This window comes from Macaca nemestrina, chromosome 12 (assembly GCF_043159975.1).
Source record: "Macaca nemestrina isolate mMacNem1 chromosome 12, mMacNem.hap1, whole genome shotgun sequence".
Lineage (NCBI taxonomy): Eukaryota > Metazoa > Chordata > Mammalia > Primates > Cercopithecidae > Macaca > Macaca nemestrina.
Window position 1 is genome coordinate 4,846,755 of NC_092136.1, and position 19,653 is coordinate 4,866,407.

Genomic DNA, 19,653 nt, shown 5'->3' on the forward strand with positions numbered 1-19,653 from the left:
GTCCCTTCCCGCCCGCGCCTTGCAAGGCTGAGGACGGCACCGCTGCTCCTGCAGGAAGCGCCGAGCGCAGACACAAACCCCGGGCTCCCCACGCGTGCCCTCGCCCCGGAGCCTTCGCACCGCCGCCCTCCGCAGTGCCCTTCATTATGCGCCGCCTTTAATGGGCGTTTGTCAGCTCGACTTCCCCGCAAGTTGTTTTCACGGACATCAGTCATTGGCGGCGGCCCCATTGTGCAGGGGGATTGATGGGGAGCGGGAGGGGGTGACAGGGCCTGGGGCGGCCGCCTCAAGGCCTCGGTCTATAATTTTCGGAGACATAATTGGTCTGGGGGAGGGGGCGGGGGGAGGGGCGGGGAAGGGACCTTTCAGAGCCGGGAGGGCGTTCGGGGGCGTGGGGCGCGCTGCGGAGCGGAGCCGTGGCTCGACGGCCCTGCGCTGGGGGCGAGTGTATGCAGGCGGCGCCCGGCCCGAACCCCGAGCTCCGCGGGGCTCCCCACCCGCCGGCCTCCCGCCCCTCCCGCGCCTCCGCCTGGGGACCACGTCGGCCTTTTGTTGCCGAACCGTCCTTTCTTTCAGCGCTTTGCGCAGCAACGGAAATTTCATTGCTCCTGGGTGGAAATTAAAGGGACTCGCGATCGCTCTCTCCCTCTCCCTCTCCCACTCTCCCTCTCTTTCTCTCTCTCGCCCACCCTTTCCCCTTCTTCCCCCACCTTTCCCGCGAAGCCGAAGTCAGCATCGCCAAGCGCGGGAGCCCGCTCCGAGCACCTCGCCGCGGCCCGGCTGCCGCCCCTTCCATGGGCGCCGCGCTCGCCTGCAGCCGCCGCCGCCGCGGGGTGGGCGCGATGCCACGATGGGCCTAATCTGGCTGCTGCTGCTCAGCCTGCTGGAGCCGGGCTGGCCCGCAGCGGGTCCTGGGGCTCGGTTGCGGCGCGATGCTGGCGGCCGCGGCGGCGTCTACGAGCACCTTGGTGGGGCGCCCCGGCGCCGCAAGCTCTACTGCGCCACGAAGTACCACCTCCAGCTGCACCCGAGCGGCCGCGTCAACGGCAGCCTGGAGAACAGCGCCTACAGTGAGTGCCCGACGCTGCGGGACCCCGCGGGGGAAGCGGAGCCGGGGAGGGTCGGGCCCGGGAGAAGGCACGGTGCGCTCAGGGTGTCCGGGAAAAGACCGGTTGCTTCCCGCTGCCAGAAGGCGACTGCCAGGGTGTCCTCCTCGCCCTACACGTCCGGGAGAAGAGCTCGCGCTGGGGTCCGAGCAGAACTCGGGGGGATGGGCGTTCACGTCCGAAGAGGGCGACGGCGGCTGTCAGTCCGTCCCCGATTCAGCCCGCTGGTCTGAGGGGACGCGAGCTAGGCGACCCCTGGGCTCCCGGCTCTGCTGCTTTGGGCAGCTCTGACAAGTTTAAGCCCTTTGAATGTGTCGGAGAAAAGGAGCCGGACAAGGCATTTATCATCCTCTTTATTATTTTGACGACTTCTCCTCCTCCTGCCGACCCCTGGACGCCCCGCCGTCCCCTCCGCCCTCCCCGCTCGCGGCTGCCCAGGTGGCCGCCCCAGCCGCTGCCTCTGAGCGGAGGACTCTTGCCCTGCGGAGCTCGGTTCCCCAGCCGCGGCCGCCTCCGACAGTTATTCCCCGCGCTGGAATCTGCACCTCCCCCGCCTCCTCCCTGGCTGCACAGCGACGGGCGGGTGGGGGCTCTCGCCGTCGGGACGCGCGGATCAGGAGCGCGGAGCGGAGTCCTCCCCTACCTGGGGGTGCAGACACACACCCTCCCCCCGCAGCACGCAGGACCCGCGGCCCGGGCTGCGCTCACCGCGGGAGTCCGCCGGGCAACACGGTTAGGCTCCTCTGGTCACAGGGACCTGAGGCCCGCGCCGAGCCCTTTAAGGAGCAGGATAGCGGAGCTCAAGGCCCGGGAGGACCGCGTGGGGAGGGTGGGAGGGCAGTCAAGACCACAGTGGTCCTCGCGTGCGCCGCGCGGCGCTCGGCTCCGGCCCCGGGCTCAGGAAGCGGTGCGGGGGATTGAAGGTGGCGGCTGCAGTAAACCGCGACTTCCTCCAGGAAAGCCGTAGCCCTGTGAGGGCGCCCTGGGGACACGCGCCTCCGGAGCCGCACGGTGGGCACCAGCTGTTGCCAGGGGGTCCGAGTGTGCCGAACTCGTCTCACAAAGACACCCCGGTTCTCTCCAAAGCCAGGCTCCCCCTCGAGTCGCACAGCATCCAAACTTCTTGGTGCTCGTCCTGCGTCGAGACTCTGGCTTCGTTGGTCCCCCCGGGCGGTCACCGCCGAGGCCGCCCAGCCTGCGCACTGGGAAGGCGGGAGGCTCGCAGCCTGCACCGTAGCAGCCCTGGGCTGGAGCAAAAGCCCGGTGGCGACCGCGGCCGTGCTCGGACCGCGTGCCAGGAGCGCGGTCCTGAGAGGCATCCCCTGGAGAGGGTGCAGGCAGTCGCCCCAATCCCTTCGCAGCCTCTGTTGGGAGACAGTGACCCCGGCCTTTGATGCAGTCCCCCGCCCCCAGCCTCCGCTACTGCACTCGTGTATCCAGAAGGAAAGGCGGGAGGGGAGATTTAAACTTTCTTCTCCCTGGCGAGTGGGTGAGACCCACCCAGCTTCCCTCTGCGGGCTCCAGGGTCTAAACCGGCTTCCTGCCCTGCCAGGTACAATGATCTCCCGCCAGGTCTACGGCCAGAAGGATTTAGGTGGCAGGCACCCTGTGTGTTGTTGTCAGTGGGTTTTATTACCAGCCTGGCTCATCAGGGCCCAGCTTTCCCGCTGTCTGGCGCAGGTATTGGGGACCGTGCAGTCCCAGAGCTCAGACTCTCATGACTGCCGCGAGGGCTTGATTTCTCGCTCAGGCACATGTGCAGGGGCCTGACAGTCACCCAGCCATAGTGGTCTCCACTTGCTTGTCTGTCGGATGATGAAGGCACCTGGCAAGATGTTGTGAGGTTGGAATGGAAACCATCCTGCGGGCAGCGTCAGCGGGTGGGAATGTTAATTGCATCGTTTCCCTCCCAGGTTTGAATAAGGACAACCTTCCCTGAGGTCTCCTTCTCTGCCTCCTGTCTGGTGACTTCTCCCTCCCTGAACGTCCACTCACTCTGTGACCTGTGGGTTGTGTGCTACCCTCCCCAGCCCTGAGCCCGGGGTGTGGCTTTGGGCAAGGCCAGCTGGGCATCAGCCGCCCGATCCGTGGCTCTGTGGGGGGCGGTGGGAGTGAGGCACCTCTCATTTCTTCCAGGTATTCTGGAGATAACGGCAGTGGAGGTGGGCATTGTGGCCATCAGGGGTCTCTTCTCCGGGCGGTACCTGGCCATGAACAAGAGGGGACGACTCTATGCTTCGGTGAGTCCAGGCTGTCCCGTGGGTGGGCGCTGTGGGAGTAGTGGTCTGGCCTGCACATCACACCAGAAGATGGGGGATGTGGGCAGTAGAACGCTTTGCTCAGGTACATGGGACCCGAGCTGGGAACAGACCGTGGCGCAGGGCTCCGCGCCCAGTGATCTTTGGCTGTGTCTGTTAGAGGCTGCTCCGTGAGTGACCTGGAGCCTCGCCCTGGCAGACCTGGAATCTAGAGAATGCCAGGTTAGCAAAGGTTCCTCCCATCCTCGTCATCACTACCATCCTCCCTTGAGAGTAGCTGAGAGCAGGGAAGTGATTGTCCCCCAAATTTCCACCAAAATAAATGGACCCAAGGCAACCTGGGAGTGTTCCTTGGGGCAGCCAGAGCTCTCCTGGGAGCATGGGGAGGAGGGCGCTGGGCCAGCTCTGCAGGTTCCCTCCAAGGGTGGAAAGGTGAGAGCTGAAGCCTAGGAGGGGAAGGGAGATGGCACCCATGTCCCGGGCACACAGGAGCCTTGGAGCCCAGGCTTGGGACACAGTCTATTTACTGCCTGGGCCTCCGTGTAACCAAAAAGGGTCTCCTTACTCTGCGGGTATGGCAGTGCCCCTCCTCATAAGGGGTAGGGGTGGGGAATACACGGAGTAAAATACATGTAACGGGGAAATTTGCTACCTCCGACTAGTCATTACATGCAATTTGGCTGATACTTCCTTGGGCAATGAGAGGTTTTCCATCCACAAGTAGTCTAGCCGACGCGGCCCGAGGACGATCTCCCTGCAGTGAGCTCTCTGCTCAGTCCTGCGCACAGAGGACACACCGCGCAGCTCCCTCTCACATAAGCCGATGATTTCATCACACATTTTTAGCCGTTTTGATAAAGGAAGGTCCAGAAAGCTGGAATGCACCCCTTCATTTTCTCTGGTCCAGAGGCCACTCCCTCCTTCCTCCCACCCATTCACCCATCCACTCATCCATCCACCCATCCACCCATTCATCCACCCATCCACTCATCCACCCATCCATCCACCCATTCACCCATCCACCCATCCATCCATCCATCCATCCATTCACCCATCCACTCATCCACCCATCCATCCATCCACCCACCCATCCACTCACCCATCCATCCATCCACCCATCCACCCATTCATCCACCCATCCACTCATCCACCCATCCATCCACCCATTCATCCATCCACTCACCCATCCATCCATCCATCCACCCATCCACTCACCCATCCATCCATCCACCCATCCACCCATCCATCCACCCATCCACTCATCCACCCATCCATCCACCCATTCACCCATCCACTCATCCATCCACCCATCCACCCATTCATCCACCCATCCACTCATCCACCCATCCATCCACCCATCCACCCATCCATCCACCCATTCACCCATCCACTCACCCATCCATCCATCCACCCATTCACCCATCCACTCATCCACCCATCCATCCACCCATCCACTCATCCACCCATCCATCCACCCATTCACCCATCCACTCACCCACCCATCCATCCACCCATTCACCCATCCACTCATCCACCCATCCATCCACCCATTCACCCATCCACTCATCCATCCACCCATCCACCCATTCATCCACCCATCCACTCATCCACCCATCCATCCACCCATTCACCCATTCACCCATCCACTCACCCATCCACTCATCCACCCATCTATCCACCCATTCACCCATCCACTCACCCATCCATCCATCCACCCATTCACCCATCCATTCATCCACCCATCCATCCACCCATTCACCCATCCACTCATCCACCCATCCATCCACCCATTCACCCATCCACTCACCCATCCATCCACCCATTCACCCATCCACTCACCCATCCATCCATCCACCCATTCACCCATCCACTCATCCATCCATCCATCCATCCACCCATCCACTCACCCATCCATCCATCCACCCATCCACCCATTCATCCACCCATCCACTCATCCACCCATCCATCCACCCATTCACCCATCCACTCATCCACCCATCCATCCACCCATTCACCAATCCACTCACCCATCCATCCATCCACCCATTCACCCATCCACTCATCCATCCATCCATCCATCCACCCATCCACTCACCCATCCATCCATCCACCCATCCACCCATTCATCCACCCATCCACTCATCCACCCATCCATCCACCCATTCACCCATCCACTTACCCATCCATCCATCCATCCACCCATCCACTCACCCATCCATCCATCCACCCATCCACCCATTCATCCACCCATCCACTCATCCACCCATCCATCCACCCATTCACCCATCCACTCACCCATCCATCCATCCATCCACCCATCCACTCACCCATCCATCCATCCACCCATTCATCCACCCATCCACTCATCCACCCATCCATCCACCCATTCACCCATCCACTCACCCATCCATCCATCCACCCATCCGTCTGACATTCAGTCCATTCATCAGTGTCCTGGAAGCTGTGTCTGGGAGCAGGGGCCCTCATGGTGCCAGCTTCTGCCATAGGGGACCCAGGATTTGGGGAGACAGAATAAAGCATGACATGAGGGGGTCCCAGTGGTTCAGAGCCCACCTGGGGCTTTCATGCCTGAGAGCTCGCAGTCTGGCTTTGAGAAGGGTGGACAGAGGCTCCTAGCCCCACAAGGGATGCTGAGGCTGGGGGTAGTCAAGCAGTCTGGTTGGAGGGTGTGGAACTTTCCAGAGTGCCCAGTGGAGAAGTTCCCACTGCCCTGAAGACAACCTGAGAGGCATAGTAGCCTGAATGCCAATCCCATTGCCTGCCACCTGCCACCTGGTACCACAGTCCTGCATGTGGCCAGCTTGCTTAGGAGTGCTGTCCCGCCATGGGGCTCCCTGGACTTTGCTGGCAGCATGCTTGCCCTTGGGCCAGCTTATTCTTCTGGGCCAGTGAGCACTGCACCCCGACACTCCTGGGTCTGGTCCTGACCTCCCTTCTGAGGTATAGACCACCCTCCCACAGCATCCTGCTGGCTCAGACTCTCCAACCGAACTCAGCAGCTCCCCGACTCCCCATCTTAATCATTGCCCCACCGGCCACTCACTCTCACCCAGAGTGGGCTGGGAGTCACGGTAGACCCCTCCTGCTGTTCAGCCCATCCCTAGACCTCAGACCATGCCCCTGCATCTCTTCAGCCCACGCACCTCACCTCCCTCTGCCTCATCCCCGAGACCACACCTTATAAGGCAGGCTCCTCACTTCCCACCTGGATCACCGCTCCAGCCTCTCCCACCTCCAGTCCATCTGTTTGTCAAGCCATCCTTTCATCTTCCTTCCTTCCTTCCTTCCTTCCTTCCTTCCTTCCTTCCTTCCTTCTTTCCCTCCCTCTCTCCCTCCCTCCCTCCATCCCTCCTTCCCTCCTTTCCTCCTTCCTTCCTTCTTTCCTTCCTTCCTTCTCCTTCCTTCATTCTCTTCACCCATCTGTCCATACACCTCTCCTTCCTTCCTTCTTTCCTTTCTTTCATCCTTCTTTCCATCCATGCTTCCATCTGTTCATCTGTCCATCTACCCATTCACCTGTCCATCCATCCATTGTCCCTCCTTCCTTCCATCCTTTCACCCATCCACCCATCCATCCATCCATCCATCCATCCATCCATCCATCCATCCACCCATCCATCCAGCCACCTATCCATCCATCCATCCATCCATCCATCCATCCATCCATCCATCCATCCAGCTATCCATCCATCCACCCAGCCAGCCAGCCATCCACCCATCCACCCATCCATCCATCCACCCACTCATCTGACATTCAGTTCTTCATTCACCAGTCAGTGTCCTGGGAACTTACTGTGTGTTGCACTCTGCTAGGTACATGTTAAGGGGGCTTCCTAAAAAAGCAAATCAGCCCATTTCATGGCTTCTGAGGACTCCCATCACACCCAGGCATCCCACAGGCACCTTACCTCCACCCACAGAGCAGCAGCCCAGGTGCCACCTGCTCCCAGTGTGGCTGTCATCCAAAGGGTGAGCCTCCTCCAGCCTCCGGAAGCTCCCTCAACTCCCAAGCCATCTATGCTGCTCACGCCACACCCTCACTGCCTGGAATGCCCTCCTCCAGAAAATGCCCACTAAAAAGTGCCCACTCCGCCCTTCCAGCTCACTTCAGAAGCTACCTCCTCAACAAAGTGGCTTTGGAGTCTGCTTCCTCCCCACCCCTCATGGGGTGGGAGCGGTCCTGGGGGAGGGGCCTGTGGGACCAGGTCTGGTGGGATGGCAGTGTCAGGACGCACATTGGAAAGCGTTGTCACGGCAAGTCCCAACTGCAGCAGCTCTGGAGTCTACGGCCCCGATCCCTGAGCCGACACACCTTCTGCCTTGGTCATCTCGGCCGCCCCAGGTGCCCTACCTCGTGTCAGCGAGTGATCTACACTGCCCCCAATCTCCCACCTCAGGAGGGCCTGAGCCCCCGCCACCTGAGGCTCACAGGCACGTGTCCGTCAGTGGCCCACCCCCCAAGTGGCCCTGCAAAGAGAAAGCCTACCGCCTGGCCTCTCTGGCCCTGAGAGGACGCACCTGCTGCAGGATCGAGGGACGTGGGGAAGCTTGGGTCCTGCCCTGAGCTTCTCACAGTCTGGACTTGGAGCCAGACACTAACATGGCGTACCCAGTGCGTGGGGTGGGGAAGTCGGCCTTGAGCCCACCCGCTCATTCCCAGATAGCCCCTGAGCCCCAGGCTATGTGGGGTCAGGCACAGATCAGATACTGTTCTATCCCCCTGTGATGTAGGGCCTGGCACCACCCCGGGCCTCAGTTTCCACATCTATAAACATGGAGACTGGTCTTGGACAGTAACATCCATACTGTGACCCAGGGGGCCCTGGGGCTCCAAGAGGGCTGGAGAGCAGGGGGGCTTTGGGTCATGGGAAGAGGCAGCCCCTACCACCAGGTCAAGCCTTCCACCCTTCCCTGCTCTGGGCTTTCATGTCGCTAGAAAAGAGGTTGGGGTGCTTGAAGTATCTTGTTCCCTGAGGTCCTGCCGGGTCAGATACTGCTGGGTCCAGCCTGGGAGCCCCGGAGGCCATTGCCACTCTCCCTCTCTCCCATGGGACACCACACCCTAGATGGGGACAGACCATGAGGGCCTCCGACTCCTCCCTGTGGCCAGTCCCCAGGAGGAAGGCGAGATCCTGCTGTCTACTTTTCACCTGCTGCTTCCACCTCTTACCACCCTTTCTGGTTTGGAGGGAGCAGCTCCTCTCAGTCACCCCCTTAGGGAGGTGGCCCTAGACGTTGCCACCCGTCTGTAGCTGGGACTGAAGCCCAGTGGGTCTGCATAAGGCATACCCACCCATTCCCTATCCCACAGACTAAGAAGGCCCCATGAGGCACCCCCTCAGGGAACCTCCCATGGCCAGGCCTTGGGGATGTTGGTGTAAGCTCCTTCAGTTCAGAGCTTCACTGTGCCTTTGAGAGGGCAGGGTCCCTTCTGCCCTTCCCCCACTGCACCCGGGGCCTGACAAGGATCCCATTAATCTCTGATGACAAAGCAGTGTCCTCTCTGTCCTGCTTGTGGTGGGACACCCCAGCTTCTGCTCTCATCCTAAGAACAGCAGTATCTGTGGCATTGATTGAGCACGTGCCTCATGCCAGGCCCTGGCCCCTGCTCTGTATTGTAACCTCTTCAACCTGCAAGGCCGGACCCTCCAGCTTCAGAGTGCTGCTCAGGGGTCAGTGACCCCAGCTGGGACCCCTGAGTGCAGCGTTTAACGGAGAGTCTGGGCTCATGAAACCTGGCTGTGTCCCCTTCCCTTCCTGCTTTTCATATTCTTTCTTCTTTTTTCTTTTCTGCAATTTCTTTTCTTTTTTTTTTTTTTTCTTTTGAGTCAGAGTTTTGCTCTTGTCACCCAGACTGGAGTGCAGCAGCACAATCTCTGCTCACTGCAGCCTCTGCCTCCTGGGTTCAAGAGATGCTCCCGCCTCAGCCTCCTGAGTAGCAGGATTACAGGCGCGTGCCACCACGCCTGGCTAATTTTTTATATTTTTAGTAGAGACAGTTTTGCCATGTTGGGCAGGCTGGTCTCGAACTCCTGACCTCAGGTGATTCACCCGCCTCAGCCTCCCAATGTGCTGGGATTACAGGCATGAGACACCTCAACCGGCCTCTGTAGTTTCTTTAAAAGCGATCTGGGTGCTGTCATCTTCCTTTGTCCAAATGCCCAGTCCTTGCTGACGTCCACGCTGCCAGCAGACCCCCAGGGCACCTAGGTTGGCTGGCCCGGTCTCTGCTCCACAGATAGCCCTACACATCCCTGTGCTGGGTCAGCGCCCTCAGACGGGGGACAGAGGCTGGAGCTGGGAGTTGTTTAGCACAGCTTTGAGAGAAGGTGACCTTTGGGCAGAAGGCCAAGTTCACCAGGCACACAGGGGAGGAAGGGCATGCCGGGCAGAGGGCAAGGCCTAGGCAAAGGTGTGGCTGGCTGAGAGTGCGCTGGGGTTTGGCACTGGACCGATTAGCCTCAAAGGAGGGGAGGGAGGCATCGGGCAGCCCTGGGCCCTGACGCTGGCGCAGTCTCCCCGGGCCACTGACCGTGACATCTCATCCCCGCAGGAGCACTACAGCGCCGAGTGCGAGTTTGTGGAGCGGATCCACGAGCTGGGCTATAACACATACGCCTCCCGGCTGTACCGGACGGTGTCTAGTACGCCTGGGGCCCGGCGGCAGCCCAGCGCGGAGAGACTGTGGTACGTGTCTGTGAACGGCAAGGGCCGGCCCCGCAGGGGCTTCAAGACCCGCCGCACGCAGAAGTCCTCCCTGTTCCTGCCCCGCGTGCTGGACCACAGGGACCACGAGATGGTGCGGCAGCTGCAGGGTGGGCTGCCTAGACCCCCTGGTAAGGGGGTCCAGCCCCGACGGCGGCGGCAGAAGCAGAGCCTGGGTGGCCTGGAGCCCTCGCACGTTCAGGCCCCAAGACTGGGCTCCCAGCTGGAGGCCAGTGCGCACTAGCTGGGCCTGGTGGCCACCGCCAGAGCTCCTGGCAACGTCTTGGTGTGGCAGCCTCTCGACTCTGACTGTCCTCCTTGAGCACTTGCCCCTGCGTCCTGCCTCTGAGTTCTCAGCTATTTCCAGAGCCAGCTCAGATCAGGGTCCAATGGGAACTGAAGAGGGCCCAAGTCGGAGCTCAGAGGGGGGTGCCGGCAATGCAGGGCATTTGTGGGTCTGTGTGGCAAGAAGCTCGCAGGGAAGGGCCTGAGTGCCAGCCCTGGCAGACCGAGGAGCCTCCCAGGAGCAGCAGGGCAGCGTGGGGCTTTGTGTCATCAAAACATTAAAGTATTTTATTCTACTCTGTCGTTTGGTAGATGGTAATGCAGGCTGAGGAGCACTTGCCGCCTTTACTGGAACGTGCTTGCTTTGAGCACAGCAGAATCCGCGCTGGCACCAGCCTGCGTCAGCTGAGGCTTTAAGAGGAAGACGGTATTCCCAGAGATCAGGCTAAAGGTGCACTTCAGTCCCCTGGTTTTAGAAAGTTATGATTTTTTTGGATGGATGGAAACATGCTAAGGCATGTTTGTGCATGTGTGTGCATCGTGTGTGTGCATCGTGTGTGTGCATCGTGTGTGCATCGTGTGTGTGCATCGTGTGTGCATCGTGTGTGTGCATCGTGTGTGTGCATGGAGAGAAGGATCGTGTATTTATGAAAGCGTGAGTGCACATGTGGGTATGTGTGTTCTTGTGTTAGTGCATGCCTGTGTGTGGACATGTATGTGTGTGTATGTTTCTGGGTGTGTCTGAATGTGTGATGTGTGTGTGTCTGTGCATGTATGTGTATGTGCGTGTGGAGAGAGAGAGAGAGAGGTTTACTCTTCTAAAACTCTAAAAAGCTCCTTCCTCTGGAAGCTGTGCGCTTCTCCAGGGACTCTTTAGAGCAACTGTATCAGGTCAGGCAGCACAGAAACTTCCTTTATCCTTACAACCTGCTCTTGGGACCTGTGCACCCCATCTTTACCTGAGAAGGTGAGGCTCAGAGAACCAATTACGTGGTGGCCAGGCCCTGCCTTGGACTAGGTGCCTCCTCACACCTGTTCCCCAACAATGGCATGGGTGGGATCACCTGGGCCAGCCCAGGCGAGAGCCAGCATGGGCAGTGTACAAACCTCTCCTGGCACTTTGCAGGATGGGCAGGGCCCAGGTGAGGAGCCTGTCCTGAGCCTGGGGCTGTGAGGACCATCACTCTCTGTTCCCATGACCTTCCAGAGGTCAGAGAGCCCAGACTCAGAGAGCCCAGGGTCAGAGAACTTAGGGTCAGAGAGGCCAGAGTCAGAGAGCTGAGACTCAGAGAGTCCAGGGCCAGAGAGTCAGAGTCAGAGAGCCCAGACTCAGAGCCCCCTGACTGGTCAGTGCAGACTCACCAAACCCACAGGGAGGCCGGGCTCCTCACTGGCACGTGTGCAACACAAGTGAAAATCTTGGTGCCTCCTTCAGCTCCCAGCGCAAGTCAGATTTCCTGGAATGGCTCCCTGCAGGGACACACATTCATGGCAGTCAGCAGGAGCAGGGCGTAGGCTGAGCTCTGCTGTGGGTTTTGTTGTTTCTCCAGAGTGGGATGGGGCAGGGGCTGCCATTACTTCCACCTTGCAGATGATGACCCTGAGGCCTGGCAAGGGGAACTTGCCCAGGGGCCGTGTCGACGCGGGGAAGCAGCGGCACCCAGTGCTACAGGATCAACAGATGGCTCCTGATGAAGGCGTAGGAGACACTGGGGGCTCTTGTTTAACATGTAAAACAGCTTGGACAAGAGAATGTGGATTTTTCGCAGCAGACAGCTATGCCGAGGTCACCTTCCCACACCAGAGTCCAAGGGACTTTATTTTGTGTGTGTGTTTGGGGGGTCATGGGGTGAATTACATCCTCTCCCCAGAGTTTATCTGCTGAAGTCCCAACCCCTAGTACCTCAGCATGTGACCTTATTCGGAAATGGGGTCATTACAGATGCAACTGGTGAAGATGAGGTCACATAGGAGTAGAATGACCCCTGAAACCATTGTGACCAGGGTCCTCCTTAAGGGACACGTGGACACAGCCGTGCATACAGGAGGATGCCATGAGAGCGTAAAGGTGGGGACAAGTGTGACACTGCTACAAGCCCAGGAGTGCCGAAGTTTGCCAGCAAACACCAGCAGCTAAGGGACAGGAAAGGAACAGACTCTGCCCTGTAGCCCTGAGAAGGAGCCAACACTACTGACACCCCGGTCTCGGACATCCAGCCCAGAGTCCTGCAGATGATAAATGTCTGTTTGAGCCACTTACCCTGTGTGGGGCTGTGTTACCACAGCTTGAGCATCAGGTACAACGGGCAAGGGGCCTGCTGGCCTCCAAAAGGAGAGCGACCCCGCTTCTGCTGGATGAGGGGAAGGTGAGAGAAGGCGGGCAACAGGCTGAGAGCATGGGCTTCCTGGGAGGCGTCAGAGGGTGCCCGCTGCTTCTGGTGCCACGGTGGGAACTCCTGCTTCCTTACACACAGGAGGGGCTAGGGGCAGGTAGAATTCTCCTGAAAAGAAAAAGGGTACGGGCGTGAGGGGGTCCTGGGACCCAGCACCCATCGCTGTTAGATGGTTCACCTGCTTCACGTGTGTTCGGGGCGGGCAATGCCTGGAGACCCCACACCCATGGCTCTGTGGGAAGATGCCCTCTAGGTCAAGAAAGGCCGCCCCAGGGGCTCCAGGGACAGTGGCCTCCCTGCTTGCATTTTCGTGACCCAGAGGGAACCAGAAGGGAGAGAAAGGGGCTGAACTGGTGGGGCAGGTCTTTGCCTGTTGAGTCTCTGGGACGTTGGGTCCAGAACCTGTCAGGAGTAAGAATGGAAAAATTATGCAGCCTATGAAAAATGGCACAGTGGCTCCTCAAAGCACTAAACAGAGAGCTACCACGTGATCCAGAAATTCCACTTCCGGGCATATCCCCAAATAAATGAAAGCAGGAACATGGATAGATGTTTGCACACTCATATTCATAACTGTGCCATTTGCAGTAGCTCAGAGGTGGAAACAAGCCAAGTGTATTAGTCAGGGTTCTCTAGAGGGATGGGACTAATAGGATATATATATATAAAGGGGGAGTTGGTTAAGTATTAACTTACACAATCACAAGGTCCCACAATAGGCCGTCTGCAAGCTTGAGGAGAAAGGAGAGCCAGTCTGAGTCCCAAAACTGAAAATCTTGGAGTCAGATGTTTGAAGGCAGGAAGCATCCAGCATGGGAGAAAGATGTAGGCTGGGATGCTAGGCCCATCTCGCCATTTCACCTTTTTCTGCCTGCTTTATATTCGCTGGCAACTGGTTAGGTTGTGCACACTAGATTAAGGGTGGATCTGCCTTCCCCAGCCCACTGACTCAAATGTTAATCTCTTTTGGCAGCACCCTCACAAACCCAGGATCAATACTTTGTATCCTTCAACCCAATCATGTTGACACTATTAACCATCACACCAAGTATCCATCAGTAGAGGGATGGATGAATAGAATGTGCTCCATTGATGCAATAGAATGCCATTCTTCCTTAAAAAGGAAGGACATGGCTGGGCACGGTGGCTCACGCCTGGAATCCCAGCACTTTGGGGGCCGAGACAGGCAGATCACTTGAGGCTAGGAGTTCAAGACCAGCCTGGCCAACATGGTGAAACCTCGTTTCAACTAAAAATATTAAAATTAGACTGGGTGCAGTGGCTCACGCCTGTAATTCCAGCACTTTGGGAAGCCGAGGCGGGTGGATCACCTGAGGTTACCTGAGGCAGGCAGATCACTGAGGCGGGCAGATCACCTGGCCAACATGGCAAAACCCCATCTCTACTAAAAATACAAAAATTAGCTGGGCGTGGTGGCAAGTACCTGTAATCCCAGCTACTCAAGAAGGCTGAGGCAGGAGAATCGTTTGAACCCAGGAGGCAGAGGCTGCAGTAAGCTGAGATCGCACCACTGCACTCCAACCTGAGCAACAGAGTGAGACTCCATCTCAAAACAAAACAAAACAAAACAAAACAAAACAAAACAAAACCCACAGGCCAGGTGCGGTGGCTCACGCCTGTAATCCCAGCACTTTTGGAGGCTGAGGCAGGTGAATCCCCTGAGATCAGGACTTTGAGACCAGCCTGGTCAACACAGTGAAACCCCGTCTCTACTAAAAATACAAAAACTTAGCCGGGTGTGGTGGTGGGAGTCTGTAATCCCAGCTACTCGAGAGGTTGAGGCAGGAGAATCGCTTGAACCAGGGGGACAGAGATTGCAGTGAGCCGAGATCATGCCATTGGACTCCATCTTGGGCAACAAGAGTGAAACTCCATCTCAAACAAAAACAAAAACAAACAAACGAACAAAAAACCCACAAATATTAGCCAGGCGTGGTGGTGTGTATCTGCAGTCCCAGCTACTCAGGAGGCTGAGGCACAAGAATTGCTTGAACCTGGGAGGCAGAGGTTGCAGTGAGCTGAGATCGCGCCATTGCATTCCAGCCTGGGCGACAGAATGACACTGTCTCAAAAAAAAAAAAAAAAAAAAAAAACACGTTCTGACACATGCTACAACATGAGTGAACCTTGAGGACATTGTGCTGCATGAAAAAATACGATACAATTTTACTTAGATGTGATCCCTGAAGTAGTCAAACCCAGAGAGACACAAAGTAGAATGATGGGTGTTGGAAGCTGGGAGAGGGGAATGGGGAGTTAGTGTTTGACGGAGAGACAGTCTCAGTTTGGGAAGATGGAAAAGTACTGAAAGTAGATGATGGTGATGGTTACAGGTTGTGGAAGCCCTCAATGCAGTCAATTGTACTCTTACAATGGTGACACTCTTGCAGCACCTTGACTGCAGTGGTTCTGTTGTTCACCTTCGTGCCCTCCCCCTGGAAAGTGCTAGTTGAGAGCATTGGCAGCATCCAATAACCATTGCTGAATGAAGGGAAAAAAGGAAAAAAGGTCTTCTTGGAGTGGCCAGTAGGTTCCCTGCCTGCCCAGTCGACCTGCACAGTGCTCTCCAGGGTAGGCACAGGCAGGGGGAGTGCTTGGCCGGGGTCTGGTCCACTCCCCGCTTGCCCCACAGGGGAAGACGGCCTTGCCTGGGTGAAGCCAAGAGAATAAGGACCCCCGCTGCCTGGCTCCCTGCGTCCCAGCCCTGGAGCCCACTCGACCTTCTCTGCATTGGATGGAGTCGGTGACTTCAATGGGGAGGGTAGGACGGCCGTGGGTGCCCGAGTTTCAGCTGCTCGGAGCGGGTCTTTGAACCCCTTGGTGGGTTCAGAGGCCTCCTGCCTCCCAGGGGTTGAAGAACTCAGAAGGGTGAACCAGCAGGCCTATAATTAGTGCCCACACATTGGAGGGCCACCGTGCCTCAGCATTCCAGGGCTGTGACAGATATAGCCCCTGGAGTTGACCTCTGTCCCCACTTGGGCTGCAATGGCTGGAGTACCAGGGGCAGCCCACACTTGTGCCTGAGTGCGTGGCCGGCTGTGAGTCCACACTGAGGAAGGGGACCACGGGAGAAGGGGCTTCTGAGTGGGTAAAAAGCCAGCACACGTGCCGTTTTCAGACCTGCTGAATGAAAAGTGGCCTTAGCCACTTCTGTTGCTTGATCATGACAGCATTTGCAGCCACGTGGCCCAGAACTGGCCGCTGCCCCTCCCCAGCCTCAGTGTTCCCATCCGTCAAGTGGGGCTCCCACAGTGGTCATTGAGAGCTGCTGAGGTCATGCAGATGGGGAATGGTCTGTGAATAATAGCTGCATACACAGCCATGAGAGGATGCAGGAGAAAGCCTGGCCCTGCTCTCCAGCCAGCGGCGGGGGAGGCATAGTGCAGAGAGTCAGAACACATCTCCATTACGTGCCCTTTCGGCAGCACTCTCGCTGGAGGGACCACTGACCTGGGCCCAGAAGGAGGGGGATGAATGGAAAAGTTTAGAGGACACAGGGAGTGTTGATGGTGGGCTGGGAGATCTTGGGAGCTCTCATGCCTTGGGCAGGCTGGTTTCAAGACAGAAATTTTAAAAATTCATTTATTATCACTGATAAGCAAATACATTTATCTGTCTTTTGTATAGTTCAGGAGAAAGGCACTGTAATTCATCATCCCTCCATCCACTTATCTACTATCCATCCATAATCCATATATCCATCCCTCCATCCATCCATCCATCTTTCATCTTTCCATTTATCCATCCGTCATTCATTTATACATCCATCCATTCACCCATTCATCTACTCATCTACTATCCATTCATTTATCCATCCATCTTCCATCTTCCCATCCATCCATCTTTGATCCATCCTTCTATCCTTCCATTATTCATTCATCCATCCGTCCATCTGTCCACCCATTTATCTACTCATCTACTATGCATTCATCTATCCATCTTCCATCTTTTCATCCAACCATCCATCCATCCATCCTTCTGTCCTTCCATCCATCCATCCTTCATTCATTCATCCATTCATTCATCCATCATTCATTCATCCATTCATTCATCCATCCATCCGTCTCTCCACCCATTCATCTACTCATCTACTATCCATCCATCCTTCTATCTTTCCATCCTTTATTCATCCATCCATCCATCCATCCTTCATTCATCCATCCATCCATCATTCATTCATTCATCCATTCATTCATCCATCTGTCTGTCCACCTATTCATCTACTTATCTACTATCCATTCGTCTACCAAGCCATCTTTCATCTTTTCATCCTTCCACCCACCCATCCTTCTATCTTTCCATCCATCCTTCATTCATTCATCCATCCATCATCCATCAATCCATCCATCTGTCCACCCATTCACCTATTCATCTACTTTCCATTCATCTGTCAATCCATATTCCATCTTTTCATCCATCCATCCATCCTTCTGTCCTTCCCTCCATCATTCATTCACCCATCCATCCGTCAGTCCACCCATTCATCTCCTTATCTACTGTCAATCTATCCATCCATCCATCCATCCATCCATCCATCCATCCATCCATCCTCCCATCCTTCCATCCATCCATGCATCTTTCCATCCATTAATTCTCCCTATCCATCCACTCCTCTACCATCCATCCAGCAAGCATATGGGCATCAATCAGTGAGTCTGGAGCCTGGGTAGAGAATGCAGCAGACACCCATGCAGCTAGCTAAATGCCAGATCCTCTGCTGGGCAGGAAGGACAGAAGTGGTGCTACCTCTCCTTGTGCATCAGAACCTTGCAGTTTCACAGGGGACAGAGTGGCCCTGCAATATGGAGAGGCTCAGATTGCAGGGCTGAAGGAAGGGCAGAGAAGACAAGACAAAGAAAGAACTGGCTGCCTCGTGAGGATTGTTTAGGATCTCCGGCCTTGGAGTCAGGTCAACCTAGGCCCCAAGCTCAAAGCTCCCTTCAAAGGCTGTGAGGCCAGATAAAGTGCTCTGGCATCTCGGTCAATCCCAAACTCTCCCCTGCCCCAGGACCTTTGCACGTGCTGTCTGTTGAGAATAGTCTTCCCTCCACTCTTCACTAGTTGAGTTCCTTCACAATCTTCCCTTCTAAAGGTGTCACCTCTTCAGAGAGATCTACCATGATCACCCTACTTCAAGCTGGGATCCCTTCTCATTTTGTTCTTGCAGTGCCTTATTATTTTCCTTCAAAGAATCCAACATAATCTGTAATTATCTAGTTAATTGTCCACTCACTGCTGTCCCCGTCAGCCCCGCACATGCAGGTGAGGCACCTGGACTATTTATTTCCACCAAGTCAAGTCTGCCTCTGGTTGAGGACTCTACTCCCAGGGACAGGAATTCCCTGAACTTCTGGCCTGCTCCCCTCAGACAAGAAACCCAGGGGCTTGTGACCAAAAGCCCTGGGACCTCTTTGTGCAGAAGGGTGAGGACTGAAGGGTTATGGGTAGAACGACACCAGTGTCTGCTACATTCTGTCATGATTCACCTTTTGCAGATGAGAAAACTGAGGCTCAGAGATGTGAAGCAATTTTCTCAAGGTCACACAGCCAGTGAGGGACATGTCAGGGCTGATTCCAAGATCTCTTAGGCTCCAATGCTTATATTACATGGAGCCCAAGGAGGGGAGCAAGAACAGGCAGTTGCCAAGAAGTGAGAAGTGGAAAAATAGTGTGGCAGTTCTGAAACTGCAGGACAGAGAGTTACACATGACCCAGCGATTCCACGCCTAGGTATATGCCCCGGAGAAGTGCAAACACACATCCACACAAAAACCTGCATACTAATGTTTCTAGCAGCATTATTCATCATAGCCAACACAGGGCAACAACCCAAACGCCCACCGAGTGATTAATGGATAAATACAATGTATCCACTATCTACCGTAGATAGCATATGCAATGCTATATGTATACAATGCTATAGCCGTAGGATGAAATGGTGTTCACCGACAAAAGGAATGAAGTGCTGATACGTCTTACACCACCTCAAGGCATGAACCTTGAGGGCTGGGTGCTAAGTGATGGAAGCCAGACCAAACGGACACATGATTCCATTCCTATGAAATGTCCAGAATAGGCAAATCCATAGAGATGGGAAGTCGATTAGTGGCTTCCAGGGGCTGATGGGGAAAGTGGAGAGACTGCTTGTTGGTATGGGGTTTCTTTTGGGATGATGAAAGTGTTCTGGAATAGATGGCGATGGTCACCATCATACTGTGAATACAAATAATGAATTGCACTCCTTAAACCGGTGGATTGTATGGTATGTGAATGGTATCACATATGAATGATACCTCAATGAATCTGCTGGCACAGCTGCGTGATCTGCAAGTCTTTCTAGGAGAATGGGACTGGGCAGGACCTCCCCACTCTTGGGGACAATTTGGGGCATAGGAGGTGGGGGCTGGGTGGTACCAGATGGTCTGGGAGGGCACCCCTGCATGCAGTACTGAGGCCTACCAGCAGATGGCAGCGACCTCAGGGATAAGCTTCAGGTGTAGCAGAGTCGGCTGAGGACACCTCGCCGGGTCTTTCCATCCATCCATCTTTCCACCTGGTTGGCAACGGTGCCTCTCTGCTGGTGACATGCTCGTGGCACCTGCTGATTCACCCTGACCAGGCAGTCAGGGAGGAGTCAGCATGGACCGTGCCTGGACATCCTGGCATGCCCCAATGGCACACGGAATGCAGAGGACCCCTCCCCAGGCATAAGGGCCAGGCCTGGCCTGGAGGAGGAGGCAGTGGGCCTGGGGCCTGGGTAGGGTATGCAGCAGGCGCCCATCCTTGCCACTGGAGGAAGGATGGGCAGCAGAGCTATACAAAATGATGATGATGATGATGATGATGATGACAGTGGTGGGGGGA

At 56.2% G+C, this 19,653-nt stretch overlaps 1 protein-coding gene across 1 annotated transcript; it reads left to right on the forward strand.

Annotated features, from left to right (window-relative positions):
- The first annotated feature begins 367 nt into the window (after positions 1-367).
- LOC105469730 (fibroblast growth factor 3) lies at positions 368-10,671 on the forward strand. Its single transcript, XM_011721178.2, has 3 exons — positions 368-1,070; positions 3,243-3,346; positions 9,939-10,671. Exons 1-3 carry the CDS (start codon positions 851-853, stop codon positions 10,332-10,334), a joined length of 720 nt encoding a protein of 239 aa, XP_011719480.1. The 5' UTR covers positions 368-850; the 3' UTR covers positions 10,335-10,671.
- Positions 10,672-19,653: the final 8,982 nt, after the last annotated feature.

Coding starts and splice junctions, on each gene's coding strand:
- LOC105469730 (XM_011721178.2), top strand. CDS start 851: ATGGGCCTAATCTGGCTGCTGCTGCTCAGCCTGCTGGAGCCGGGCTGG. Junction 1,071..3,242: donor CCTGGAGAACAGCGCCTACA/GTGAGTGCCCGA, acceptor CATTTCTTCCAG/GTATTCTGGAGATAACGGCA. Junction 3,347..9,938: donor GGGGACGACTCTATGCTTCG/GTGAGTCCAGGC, acceptor TCATCCCCGCAG/GAGCACTACAGCGCCGAGTG.